This window comes from Monodon monoceros, unplaced genomic scaffold (assembly GCF_005190385.1).
Source record: "Monodon monoceros isolate NGI ecotype Baffin Bay Population unplaced genomic scaffold, NGI_Narwhal_1 Super_Scaffold_4, whole genome shotgun sequence".
In the NCBI taxonomy this organism is placed as follows: domain Eukaryota; kingdom Metazoa; phylum Chordata; class Mammalia; order Artiodactyla; family Monodontidae; genus Monodon; species Monodon monoceros.
Window position 1 is genome coordinate 24,718,367 of NW_021703781.1, and position 13,409 is coordinate 24,731,775.

General features: G+C 37.9%; 1 protein-coding gene across 1 annotated transcript in view; it reads left to right on the plus strand.

Annotated features, from left to right (window-relative positions):
- KAT6B (lysine acetyltransferase 6B) overlaps nucleotides 1-13,409 on the plus strand; it is a 179,033-nt gene that overhangs the window by 8,983 nt on the left and 156,641 nt on the right. Inside the window, 2 exon segments of the mRNA XM_029244861.1 lie at nucleotides 1,290-1,359; nucleotides 5,003-5,882. Of these exon segments, the coding sequence (XP_029100694.1) occupies nucleotides 5,262-5,882 (621 nt within the window). The 5' untranslated portion in view covers nucleotides 1,290-1,359; nucleotides 5,003-5,261.

Below are 13,409 nucleotides of genomic sequence, written 5' to 3' on the forward strand. Positions count from 1 at the left end.
TTCTCATTTTGATAGGGTTTTAGTCCAACTTTCAAGTTTTTATAGAAAAAAATGAAAAGAGAATAATGGTTTTTAGGGTTGTACTTGTAATAGAATATGCTGTCTACGTATGAAACAAATCCTAGGGCTCTGGAAAAGAGAAGTGGTATGGATAATTATGAATCAGAGGAAGAAACATTTCTATTTGCCTTTTGAATGAATTATGCATATTTTTCCTTAGATTTGTCTTTCTAGTTAGATACTGCTTAGACTAAAATTAAATTGGTTTTCAATCTATTCTCTTAGCATATACCAATTTACAGTGGGGCCAGTGGGATGTTAGAAACAAACCAGCCTAAGATGAAAAAATTTGCAGTGGATAATATACAAAGTGGATAATATACATGTGTTTAGTTGAGAATTGGCTGCAGATAAGAGACTTCTGATTTTGTTCCTCTCCTAGCTCTGTGTGTGTGTATGTTTTTAACACTGATTCGGCTTGTAGCAAAGAGCTGCTGAGTTACATCTGTTTCTGCCTAGTTAACTCTGTTGGTTGGTGTCAGATGAGAGCTAATTTTGATATTAAATTGAGGAGTGGGGTGTGTGTCTGTGGCTGCGGGAAGGGAGAAAGGGGATCCAAGTTTGCTTGGTTGTTTTGTACACTATCAAACTGCAGCTATTCACAGTGTTGTTTTACATTTATTTTTTGCCTTTGAAGTAAAAATGATCACTACTGCCCTGAAATGTGACCTGTACAAGCACGTACTTACTATTGTGGAAAATGGTGCATCCTTCTCTTAGGTGCAGTTATTGGCCATATCTTGATAGTTCAATCAGTACCTAGATGCCAGGTGACCTTTGGGACAAATAGTGAATGTTGCCTGGGAAAGTTAATATTGATCTTTAAACAATGTTCGACTTTTTTTTTCCTCCAGACAAAATGTTATACCTGCCTGGCTATTTGAGTAATAGTGGGATTTTTAATTTTTTTTTTTTAAATGATGGAATTCTTTTTTAGACTCCATCACAAACCTGATTTTTTAAAATTCGGAGAACAGGTCTGGCCTTAAAGAAGAGTGAAAGTTTACTTCTTTAGGCACTCGCTGTGGGGCTTCATGTCCTGTCCTGAATTCCATGTTCTTAAATACCCTTTAGTGGTATGAAAGAGCTAACATACCACCAAACATAGTATACCAGTAAATTCACTGCAGCTGTTTGGATTGAATAGTTGTGGAGATCCATAGATGGTTGCTGAATTTTAGGGATGTCCTTATGCCCAAATTAACATTTACATTTTTTTCTTTTGGCAGATTTGCCTGAAGATCTGGACAATCTTCTTTTTTGTCATGGACTGTTAAAACACTTGGAGTTCCAATTCTGGTATTTTCCCTTGTTTTATTATATTTTTAAGATATAAAATGTCAGTCTTGTTGAAATGTGTTGGTAATGGAGATGAACAATTCTTTTGATTGTGGTTAAGATTGTGGTAATAGCTTGTCATGAAGGTATATTTTAAGTGTTTATTAGTTATGAAATGTGTTTTGTTTTAATGTATGTTCGTTTGCTTGTGTAACCAAAATGCCTGAAAGCAACTTTGCAATATTGGATACTTTTCTGTGACCTCTTTTCCTGCTTCCTGCAGTTGTATTTTGTGCAATCAAATTAAATTAGTTGATTCATCCTGAATAAATGATGAAAGATGAAATAATTATTTGGACATGGTGAAATGTCTTCTAATGAAATTTTGCCCCAAACCATTTTACCTTGGAAAGATCAGCTTCCTGTTTTAAACTTACTAAAGCAGAGTGATTCCTGTGTTCTATCCTGAAAGTGGTTGCACTATGAAAGCCAATGATTTCATTCCTAAATACACCTGTTCCAAGTGTAACAGTCAGTAATTTATATAATGACACAAAGGGGAGTGCTTATTAGATTTGCAGATGACATAGATGACAGAATCAAGATTCAAAACAATTTTTAACAAGTTGGAAGACAGACTCAAACCAACAAGATGTACTTGAACTGTGATAAAATTTTAAAATCCCAGCATTTAAATTTGCATAAGGAAGAGAATGAAAAGACTCGGCTTGACAGAATTTTTGAAAGAATATCTGGGATTTTTAGTTGGACTGCCTGCTTGGCATGAGCCGGTTGTATGGCAGGCCTGGTAAGGAAGTTCATGTTACCTTGGGTTGCATTTATAATTGGATAATGCCTGGAATGCCAGATTTTAAGATGGGCATTAGCCAAACTAATGAGTGACCAAGAGGAGGAGGTGCTTGGAAACCTGTGATAATGTGGACATGTTAAGGAACTGGGATATGAGTGGTCCAAGGTGGGGCTGGAGGTAGAATGGGGTTTGATTGTAGCAGTTTTCAAAAGATACTTGTTTTCAAGTATATGAAGCCTCCTCATAATTAAAGAATTTCTTGAGATTGTTCCAGGGGAACTAGGACTAGTGGGTAGAAGTTATGGGAAGGCAGATTTTGGCTCCTGTGAGCAAGAAATATATTACAGTTAGAGCTGTCCAACAGTGGCATGAGCTGTCTTAAGAAGTGACAAATTCCTAATCACTGGAAGTATTTTGAGACTTTATGGCCTATCTGTTGGGGATATTGAAAAAGGGATCTTTTACTGTTTAACTAGAGGTTGGACTGGATAACCTCAAAGGGCCCTTTAGCCCCAAGTTTCTAAATCTGAGGGGAGAAAAATTGAGTGAACCTACAGCTTACTGATTGCGAAAAGGACAATCCTTTTTAAATTGCCTCTTTCAAGCTGACTGAACTAGTATAGTTCAATGGCCTAATTGTTTTCAGCAACAGAATCTTTGAGACCAAATGTTAAATTCTTCAGTGTATCTGGCTAAAGTTTTGAGGAAAGACATTATTTTCCCCTTTGAGGTACATTAAATGTAAGTAAACAACCAGAGATAACTTTAATTTTATGAGACATTTTTCAGAGTGTGTAGACATTGTATTGGATGGAAGTGATGATAGCTACTATATACTGAATATTAGATACTATGTTCACTTAATTCTCTCAACAATCCTGGGAGGGATATACTGTTATTTCCCTACAGGTAAAGTGATGGAAATGTTAAGTCATTTTCCCAGAGTTTCTCCGTTAGACATTGGTAGGACTGGCATGCATACTATTAGTCTAATTGCAGAGGCAGAACTAGCTAGAGCAGGCAGTCATGGCTCAGGTGAAGATCGCGCTGACTTAGACTTTAGAATAATGGCATTTGAGCCTTGAGTCTACTACTGACTGTTATCCTGAGTGAGTTCCACCTTCCCCTGAGCCTCAGTTTACCCATTGAGTCATCCTGCAGATTACATGACAAGTTATACGCAAGCACACCCTGTAAACTTTAAACTATAAAAAAGAGTTAAGATGTGGACATTATCTGTGAAGAGCAAGGTTAGAGCCCAGATATGACCCAACTCCCAGGCCAGGATGCTTTGGCCTGGTGCTCTTGGCAGGTGTACTCAATACCAGATTGGAGACCTAGGGGATTTTTGTGTACACCAGGAGGTTCTCAGAGAGCAGTATCACTCCCTACCTGGTATCAGATTTGTACAAACCTTGCTCGAATTGAGCAGTTTCATGAGCTAACTGGGTAGTAAGACACCTAGAGTTTTCCATTGTTCAAAAGGTGACCGGTTATGTTACTACATTAGTTTCAGTTTTCCAACCTGTGGGTTAGAGAATGTTACCAACCCTCTTCAAAGGGATGGGAAAACATGATTCTGTAGAAATGGCTCAATGGGAAATTTTCTTACTTGTGAGACTTGGGAAATAGAATGTTTAGCTGAAATAGAAGAATCAGGATCATTGCTTTTTTTTTTTTTTTTTTTTTTTCCGGCTGCACCACGCATCTTGCAGCATCTTAGTTCCCCAACCAGGGTTAGGGATCAAACCCAACCCTGCCCCATGCAGTGGAAGTGCGAAGTTCTAACCAGTGGACTGCCAGGGAATTCCCTCTTTTTTTTTTTAAATGATTAAATGAATTTATTAATTTCTTTAATTTGGTCAAAAGTATCCGTCAAAAATTTTCAGCAAGCATCATTTTAAGTGGTGAAATGTTAGCACTATTTCCTTTAAAATCAGTAAAGGATGAAAATAATCATGATCACTACTGCACTTCAACAGTGTGCTGAATGTACTGATCAGTAAGACAAGAAAAAACATCATTCTAAATAGTGACTCTACATTTTTTACATTAAGTTTAGGGACAAGACAGAAATGCCTACAATTACTATTATAGTTGACATTTTTTTGAGGTTTAGCAAGGGGAGGAAGTCAACAACATAAAGCAATCAATATAATTATTGGAAGAGAAGTAACAATATAATTGTATACTTAGAAAAACCAAGAAAGTATAGAAAAACAATTACTAGAATTAATGAGCTATTTTGGTAAGATGGCTAAATACAAATCAGACATTAAAGAAATAGCTTTTCTATGTTAACAATAACCAGAACGAAATGGATATTAGTAGCATATTCCACATACAATAGTGACAAAAGTCTAAAATATTTAGAAATAATTTAATACAAAAGGCATAGAATCAATATAAAAACAAAACACTACAAAATCTCTCCGCCTTTTTTTTTAAGTTTCAGATTTTTTGAAGTAAGTTTAATATACTTCCATCAAATTTTTTGCATCATAGACTTATTCTTTGATGTTGATTTTATGTTTATAGTAGACATATATCTTGAACCACTGTCATGTAATTTTATTAATTTCAATAAAGGTTATCCATTAAATATGTGGTCTCTTAAATGCCCCATGAATAACTCATATAAATAACGTGTAAAATCCTAAAAGAAATTCCTTCTCAGGCTGTGACCCAGTTTCTGGTTGGCAAATATAGTCGCTCTGGCTTTGTTACATAATACCTGCCTGTCATTACTTCTGTGGTCATTTTGCATCTGAAAAGGTAATACTAAAGAGTCTTTTAATTTATTTTTAGAAGTTTCATTATTAAGAGCCTTTCCCCCCTTTTTAATCCTTTAAGGTCTTGATTTCCTGTTTAAAGATGTTCTTCACCCGAATGCAGTTTTTCCTGTTGGTCAAATAAGACAACTATCAACATTGCCTGTTTGTCCTCTTTTTAATCTCTAAAGGATGGATGTTTTGTAAGATGTTGCTTAATATGGTCTGTAATACTCTGGCCGTTTGTTGAATTGTAAATGACTTTCAAATGTGCAAGTTCTGTTAAATACAAGGAGAACCTCTATGGGTAACTTTTGTACTGAAGAAGTCATTTGTCAACCATGGTAAAACTTGCAAACCCACTTTATACAGAGTGGATTCTTGAAGCTATACAGAAAATAAAAAAGCAAAAGCAAAGGCCCTCCGAAGAGAGAATCTGCCATGCAGTCAGCACTTCCCATGGGTTGGATAAGAAGACAGTCTCTGAACAGCTGGAACTCAGTGTTCAGGATGGCTCAGTTCTCAAAGTCACCAACAAAGGCCTTGCCTCCTATAAGGACCCAGACAACCCTGGGCGCTTTTCATCAGCTAAACCAGGCACTTTTCCTAAGTCAGCCAAGGGGTCTAGAGGATCATGTAATGATCTCCGCAATGTGGATTGGAATAAACTTCTGAGGAGAGCGATTGAAGGACTTGAGGAGCCCAATGGCTCCTCCCTGAAGAACATAGAGAAGTATCTCAGAAGTCAAAGTGATCTCACAAGCACCACCACCAACCCAGCCTTTCAGCAGCGGCTGCGACTGGGGGCCAAACGTGCGGTGAACAATGGGAGGCTACTGAAAGACGGACCGCAATACAGGGTCAACTATGGAGGCTTAGATGGCAAAGGGGCTCCGAAATACCCCAGTGCTTTCCCATCGTCGCTCCCACCTGTCAGCCTTCTACCCCATGAGAAAGACCAGGTAAGTGCAGAGAGAATGTCAATACACTGTAAATATTGCCCATTTGACTTGTAGAGTTTCAGTTAAGTTTTATACAGACATAAGTTCTGAGTTAAGTGTGATAAAATAAAATGTTTTGCCTCAGAGCAGGCTTATATATTTTAAGAGGTATATATTGTTTTACAGTATAAATTGTTCTCTATTGTTTTACAACGTATTAAGGGCTTCCTCGCTGGTTGACTAAGAATTCAATGTGATGATTATGTGGTTTGTTTTTTAAACTATAATTGCTAATCCGTGGGTGCTTGAAGGGACCAGGATAGATAACTTTAATCTTCCTTCCTCAAGGCAGGATCATATATATTTCAAAAATCCAAGAAAGGCCATTATATGTTTTTCTCTTTTAAAAGTATTATTTGTTTATTTTTTTAGCTTTGTGAGGTATAATTGATATATTTTTCCCTTTATTGTTATTTCAGAGAAGAAGAATCTATAGACTAATTATTTTAATACTGATAGTCTGTGCATTACTGGAACTGTTTTAATATGTGACCTAAATCCTGCCTGTTTCAATTTAAAGTCATTTGTTATTGTTCACTTCTCAGCAGGTGAGAGTGAATGTTTATTTTGTCTCATACTGTATCTTATAATCTTTGGTTTCTCTGGGCCTTCTGTCATTTCCATAATAGTTATACGTATATGGCAGATTTCTCCTTAAGTTACTGCTACAATTTAAAGTCTTTGGTTAAGTAGGATTTTCCTTTGTTTTATTTCAAAGCTATTGAAATTACTGCCCAAACTAAAACCAAAACAGAGCAGTAGCAAATTGTTTATAAAGGTTTCGGCCCTCCAGTTTGGGGGCTTGTTGTCTGTCCTTTGGGTGAGTGGATGCATTGATAGCAGTTAACTTTACATCTTGTAAGCCATTAGCCATTGTTGATAGAAAGGGTGATGGTTGTATGTGCTAACTGCATTTTCAGAAGTGATGGAAACAGTGTTAGGAAAAGCTGTGCTCCTGGTGACTTGTTTTTCCTCTTCGGATACTATTGCGCATAAGATAGACCCTGCTTCCCTTCTTGCCTTAAGCTGATAGAGGCCCAGTTCTACAAACTGGGTGGGACCAGGTGATTTGCCTTTCCACAGACCAATCGAAACCCTAGAATTTCTTTCTTTTTCTTTTTTTTTAAATGTATTTTTTAAACATCTTTATTGGAGTATAATTGCTTTACAATGGTGTGTTAGTTTCTGCTTTATAACAAGGTGAATCAGCTATACATATACGTATATCCCCATATCTCCTCCCTCTTGCATCTCCCTCCCACCCTCCCTATCCCACCCCTCTAGGTTGTCACAAAGCATCAAGCTGATCTCCCTGTGCTATGTGGCTGCTTCCCACTAGCTGTCGATTTTACATTTGGTAGTGTATATATGTCCATGCCACTCTCTCTCTTCATCCCAGCTTACCCTTCCCCCGCCATGTCCTCAAGTCCATTCTCTACGTCTACGTCTTTATTCTTGTCCCGCCCCTAGGTTCTTCAGAACCTTTTTTTTTTTTTACATTCCATATATATGTGTTAGCATACAGTATTTGTTTTTCTCTTTCTGACTTACTTCACTCTGTATGACAGACTCTAGGTCCATCCACCTCACTACAAAAAATTCAATTTCGTTTCTCTTTATGGCTGAGTAATATTCCATTATATGTGCCACATCTTCTTTATCCATTCACCTGTCAGTGGACACTTAGGTTGCTTCCATGTCCTGGCTATTGTAAATAGAACTGTAATGAACATTGTGGTCCATGGCTCTTTTTGAATTATGGTTTTCTCAGGGTATATACCCAGTAATGGGATTGGTAGTTCAGTACTCGGTCATATGGTAGTTCTATTTTTAGTTTTTTAAGGAACCTCCATACTGTTCTCCATAGTGGCTGTATCAATTTACATTCCCACCAACAGTGTAAGAGGGTTCCCTTTTCTCCACACCCTCTCCAGCATTTATTGTTTGTAGATTTTTTGATGATGGCCATTGTGACCGGTGTGAGTTGATAACTCATTGTAGTTTTGATTTGCATTTCTCTAATGATTAGTGATGTTGAGCATACTTTTGTGTGTTTGTTGGCAATCTGTATATCTTTGGAGAAATGTCTATTTAGGTCTTCTGCACATTTTTGGATTGGGTTGTTTGTTTTTTGATATTGAGCTGCATGAGCTGCTTGTATATTTTGGAGATTAATCCTTTGTCAGTTGCTTCGTTAGCAAATATTTTCTCCCATTCTGAGGGTTGTCTTTTCGTCTTGTTTATGGTTTCCTTTGCTGTGCAAAAGCTTTTAAGTTTCATTAGGTCCCATTTGTTTATTTTTGTTTTATATGTATGTTTTGTTTATTTATTTACTTTTGGCTGCATTGGGTCTTTCTGCACGTGGGCTTTCTCTAGTTGCAGCAAGCAGGGGCTGCTCTTTGTGGTGCGCAGGCTTCTCATTGCAGTGGCTTCTCTTGTTGCAGAGCATGGGCTCTAGGCACGCGGGCTTCCGTAGTTGTGGCTCGTGGGCTCAGTAGCTGTGGCTCGCAGGCTCTAGTGCACAGACTCAGTAGTTGTGGTGCACGGGCTTAGTTGTTCCGCGGCATGTGAGATCTTCCCGGACTAGGGCTCGAACCCATGTCCCCTGCATTGGCACGTGGATCCTTAACCATTGTGCCACCAAGGAAGTCCCTCATTATATATTTTTAAGTTTATTTGTTTATTTTTGGCTGCGTTAGGTCTTTGTTGCTGCGCACGGGCTTTCTCTAGTTGTGGCGAGTGGGGGCTACCCTTCGTTGCAGTGCGCAGGCTCCTCCTTGCGGTGGATTCTCTTGTGTTGGAGCGTGGGCTCCAGGCATGTGGGCTTCAGTAGTTGTGGCGCACGGGCTTAGTTGCTCCGCGGCATGTGGGATCTTCCCGGACCAGGGCTTGAACCCGTGTCCCCTGCATTGGCAGGTGGATTCTTAACCACTGCGCCACCAGGGAAGCCCTAAATATTTTTATAAAAGCTTATGCCATGAGGAAATTCCTTAAGGGAATATAGAGCCATTTCTTGATGGCTTTGGATATCTGTTTTAAATATATATAAATTACTCTAAGGTATATTAAGCTTTTATAATTATCAGGTGCATGGACTAATTCAGGCAGCTTTAGGCAATTTAATAGCATGTTTTAATAATTTTGTGGTCCAGGGGAGTATCAACTTGTGATAGAGGAATCACTACAGATTTTCCACAGTCCCTTTCCTATCCTTCTCTTTAACCTTGCCCATCATTTCTTGACATCCTTATATTTTTTTCATACAGCATCTATACAGAAGTATTTTTAGTCTGAAGGAAGACTCATGTCTGAAAGTGTCTAGAATTGAGAACAGAGTGATTTATTGCTTATCATGCAGTTGTTCCTGGTCTTTTTATGATGCTGATCTTTAAATTGTCCAGTTAGCATCATCATATAACAAGGAAAGCTGAGAAAATATGTCCTAGAATTTTTATTTGATGAAATTTGGGGATTAGTTGTGTTGAGTAATCATAATCTAATTTTTAAAAAAGGACAAATAAACATAAATGAAAATCAGATTGCCGATTTGGCCAGAATGTATTGTACTGTTTCTATTGTATATTACAATAGCCTTTTCCCTTGAAAAATGTAATAAAAAGTACATCAGAATATATTGCCCTTTGAGATTACAAGGGATAAATAGTTTAATACCCTGTAAACTTTCTAGGTCAATGTAATAGAAATTCTTAACCTGGGTCCATGAATGAGTTTGGGGTAGGTGGGCTAACAAATCCCCTGAAATAGAACAGTCGTTTGTATCCACACGTTTTCCTTTGTTCAGGGTCTATAGTTTTTATCAGATTTTCAAAGGAATCTAAAGTGTCAAAGACCAATGTGAACATTTTTGTACTGTAGAAAATATTTTGAGTTTCTTATACTAAAACCATATATGTATGCTGGTTGTTGGCTTTTGATTATTCTTGCTTCAGCTGTTGAACTTGGATCTATATGTCGATTAGTTGTACTATAGCTTCATGTATATAGGACTTGTTCTCGTATCTTTGAAAGGCAGATTATCATTGTTCTTGATGTGCTAGAGGTCTGTAAAATTCACATTGTGGGAGGACATTTATGGTATAAATGGCCACTGTACAGAGATGAAGTCATTCAATCACAATTAGCCAACTAATGGCTTTCAAGAAGCTGTTATTCTGGTTACCTTTGTTGAACAGTTTAATTGTAAAAAAGAAAATAAAAATGGTAAAAATAATAACATTTCTTAAGTGTTAAAATGCTGGCAGTATTCCAGGTGCCTTACATTTACTGTCTCCTTATCACAATAACTGTGAGGGCCATAGATTATTATCCTTATTTTATAGATGAAAAACTGAGGCTCAAAGCCTAAGCAGTTTGTCCAAGGTCACTTTCAGAGCTGGTGCGTGGTGAAGCCAAGATTCTAATGAAACAGTCTGACTCCAGACCTCTTTACCAGTGGGGCTGTATACTTGGTCAACAGGGGTGGCTTTTCATTAACAGTGAAAGTATCTCTTCCAGGTCCTCAAATGCTTAGAAGCAGTTGTCCCCCAACAAATAGATATCTGGCATTTTAAATTTGGTAGTTGCAATGAACTTAGTACAGTTTTTAAAGCAGGCACTATTTATAATATTAGCAGTATGGGAAAGCAGTAGGGAAAATAGTAAATCTGTGTGTAATTAAATGTAACATCATCATCATTCCTATGCATGACTGCTAGGAGGAATACAATGCAAGTTAAAATAGAAGAGCTCCTTCCTTTCTGAAATGTAATTGCACATCTTCTGATAGTCTAGAATTCAAACTGGATATTACCATACTGGCTCCTTAGCGTAACTTCTTTGTATTTATTTAAGAAAGCTCACTTTGGTGAGGTGATATGGAAATGAATTAAACCACTGAAGATAAAACTTTATCTTTGACTTGGTGAGGGAACTCCTAAAGGATAGTATTGGTGTTTCTCATTAAAAATGGTAAAGCTCAATTAGGTCAGATTATGAGGACTTTGGAAAGTCAGATATTCTAAGACAGACTTCAGTTATTACTATACATTTTGTAGCATTAAGATTCCATTTGAACATTTGGGCTTTAGCATTTTTTTTTTTTTTTTTTTGGTACGCGGGCCTCTCACTGTTGTGGCCTTTCCCGTTGCGGAGCACAGGCTCCGGACGCGCAGGTTCAGCGGCCATGGCTCACGAGCCCAGCCGCTCCGCGTCATGTGGGATCTTCCCGGACCGGGGCACGAACCCGCGTCCCCTGCATCGGCAGGCGGACTCTCAACCAATGCGCCACCAGGGAAGCCCCAGGGCTTTAGCATTTTTATAAAATCAGTTTGGTTCAATTTTAAACATTCCTTGGCATTTCACTTTATTGGGAATATCTTCCTAAAATTTATTAAGTGTCAAATCTTGGTATGTTTCTAGTGTAGTGCATAGTATGGGAACTCATTCTAGGCAGCTATAGTTGGAAAGAGAGACACTTCTAATACCAGGTAGGGCTTTTGATGTTTTTTTCTTGAAGAAATGAAATAACTGTATTACAATCTTATGAAAAACCTTCTAATGTAATTACCACAATGATACTGTCAATAAGAAAAAAATAAAAATGAGTTTCAGAAGGAGCACAGATGATCAGAAATGGGGCTGAGAGACAGAACTATATTAAAAATCACTTTTCATGGTCTTGGCCTGTTCAGTTGTTTATTCTATTTGTCCCCCACCTCCTTTTAGGGAGATATTTTATTAGGGTTTTTGGTGGGGTAATTAGTATGAAATATTTCCATAAATAGAAGATTAATGTACATCCTACATCAGTTTCTCGTGTTGTGTAAATGGTGTAATTTAAAGAACTTTATTTTTACGGACTTCCCTGGTGGCATAGTGGTTAAGAATCCACCTGCCAATGCAGGGGACATGGGTTCAAGCCCTGGTCCGGGAAATCCCACATGCCGCGGAGCAACCAAGCCCCTGTGCCACAACTACTGAGCCTGTGCTCTAGAGCCCACGAGCCACAACTACCAAAGGCCGCGCATCTAGAGCCCATGCTCCACAATGAGAGAAGCCACCGCAATGAGAAGCCTGCGTACCACAAGGAAGAGTAGCCCCTGCTCACCACAACTAGAAAAGCCCACATGCAGCAACAAAGACCCAACACAGCCAAAAATAAATAAAATAAAAAGTAGATAAATTTTTTTAAAAAAGAACTTTATTTTTAGATTTTCTTTTCTTCAGTTTTCTCCCTGCCCTAGAGAGACCCTCCTCATCCCCCTCTGGAACTTTTCCAATCTCCCGTACTTTGTGAAGGACCATTCCCTAGTCCATATTGTTCTATGATGTGGCAGGCTTCCAGAAGTTTCTCAGCCCTAGGAGAACTGTTCATGGTTTCAGACAACTCTGGATCTTTTTGACAGAAATGTGTGTATTTTTTATCTGCTAATTATAGAGTCCAAATGACCTCCTCTCTGTTGTCCTTCTCAGTTCTCCTTTGAATTGGTGTCCTTTGTATTGCAGATGTCACATTTCTCAAAGAGTGCTTAGTTGTGTGCATTCAACTGAAAGTTGGATAAAGGCCTAAATATGGCAGAATACACTCTTCCATATTCTGTAACCTGAATTTTGGGATCAGTATGAATGAAAGTAGGTTTTAGAATGACTGAAGTCAGACGGAAACCTATTATATAATGTGAATGACTAGGTGAATCCATAGTGCTCTTCCAGGGTCAGGGAAGGAAAAGGATTGTGTTATGTTGTTCCTATGGGTAAGCTTCAGAAGTTCTTCAAAATAGCACTAGGACTGCTTTTGTGAGCAGATAGTACCAGTTGCTGGGGTGTTGTTGAGAGAGCCCTCAGATTGTCTAAGACTAGTTAGTCGCGTCAAGGGAAGGATGCGTCTTTCTCTCGCACTCAGGAGTGACAGCATGTTCCACTTTTGAGCTTTTATCGAGATGGGACTTGTCTAGACTTCTAATGAAATAGGTTTCAGGAAAAATAGAAACATTATGTCAGAGGATTTTGGACTCTTAAAATGAGTGTTAAGTATTCTTTTTAACTCTTTGGATCTTAGATATGTTTGACATTGTAGCTGCCTTTTCCTGACCTTGACGTGAATGATATATAGAGCAGTCTGTTTTTGATTTCCTAATGGTATTTTCTTCCAAGCATTAAGGATGCTAAGGGTGTAATTTCTTGACTAATTTTGGATATTTTCAGCAGCTTTCAGGAATTTACTGTTGTGTTCCCTATACCTATTTGGATTGTAACAGCTGTATTTGTTATACTTTGAGTGCTAAGAAAAATCTATATTTTGTAGCTTTGAAGTTATTTAACAGTTAAGTGTTGTTTGCTGATTTATTCTGACCATATCTTGGATGGCGAAGATTTTTATAATGTTTCTCAGAACGAAGGTCTATATTCTTTTTATATATTTTATCTTTGTAATGTAAAAAGAATACACGAGAAAATGTGATTGTTTTATCACTGCAATAGCAAATTTTG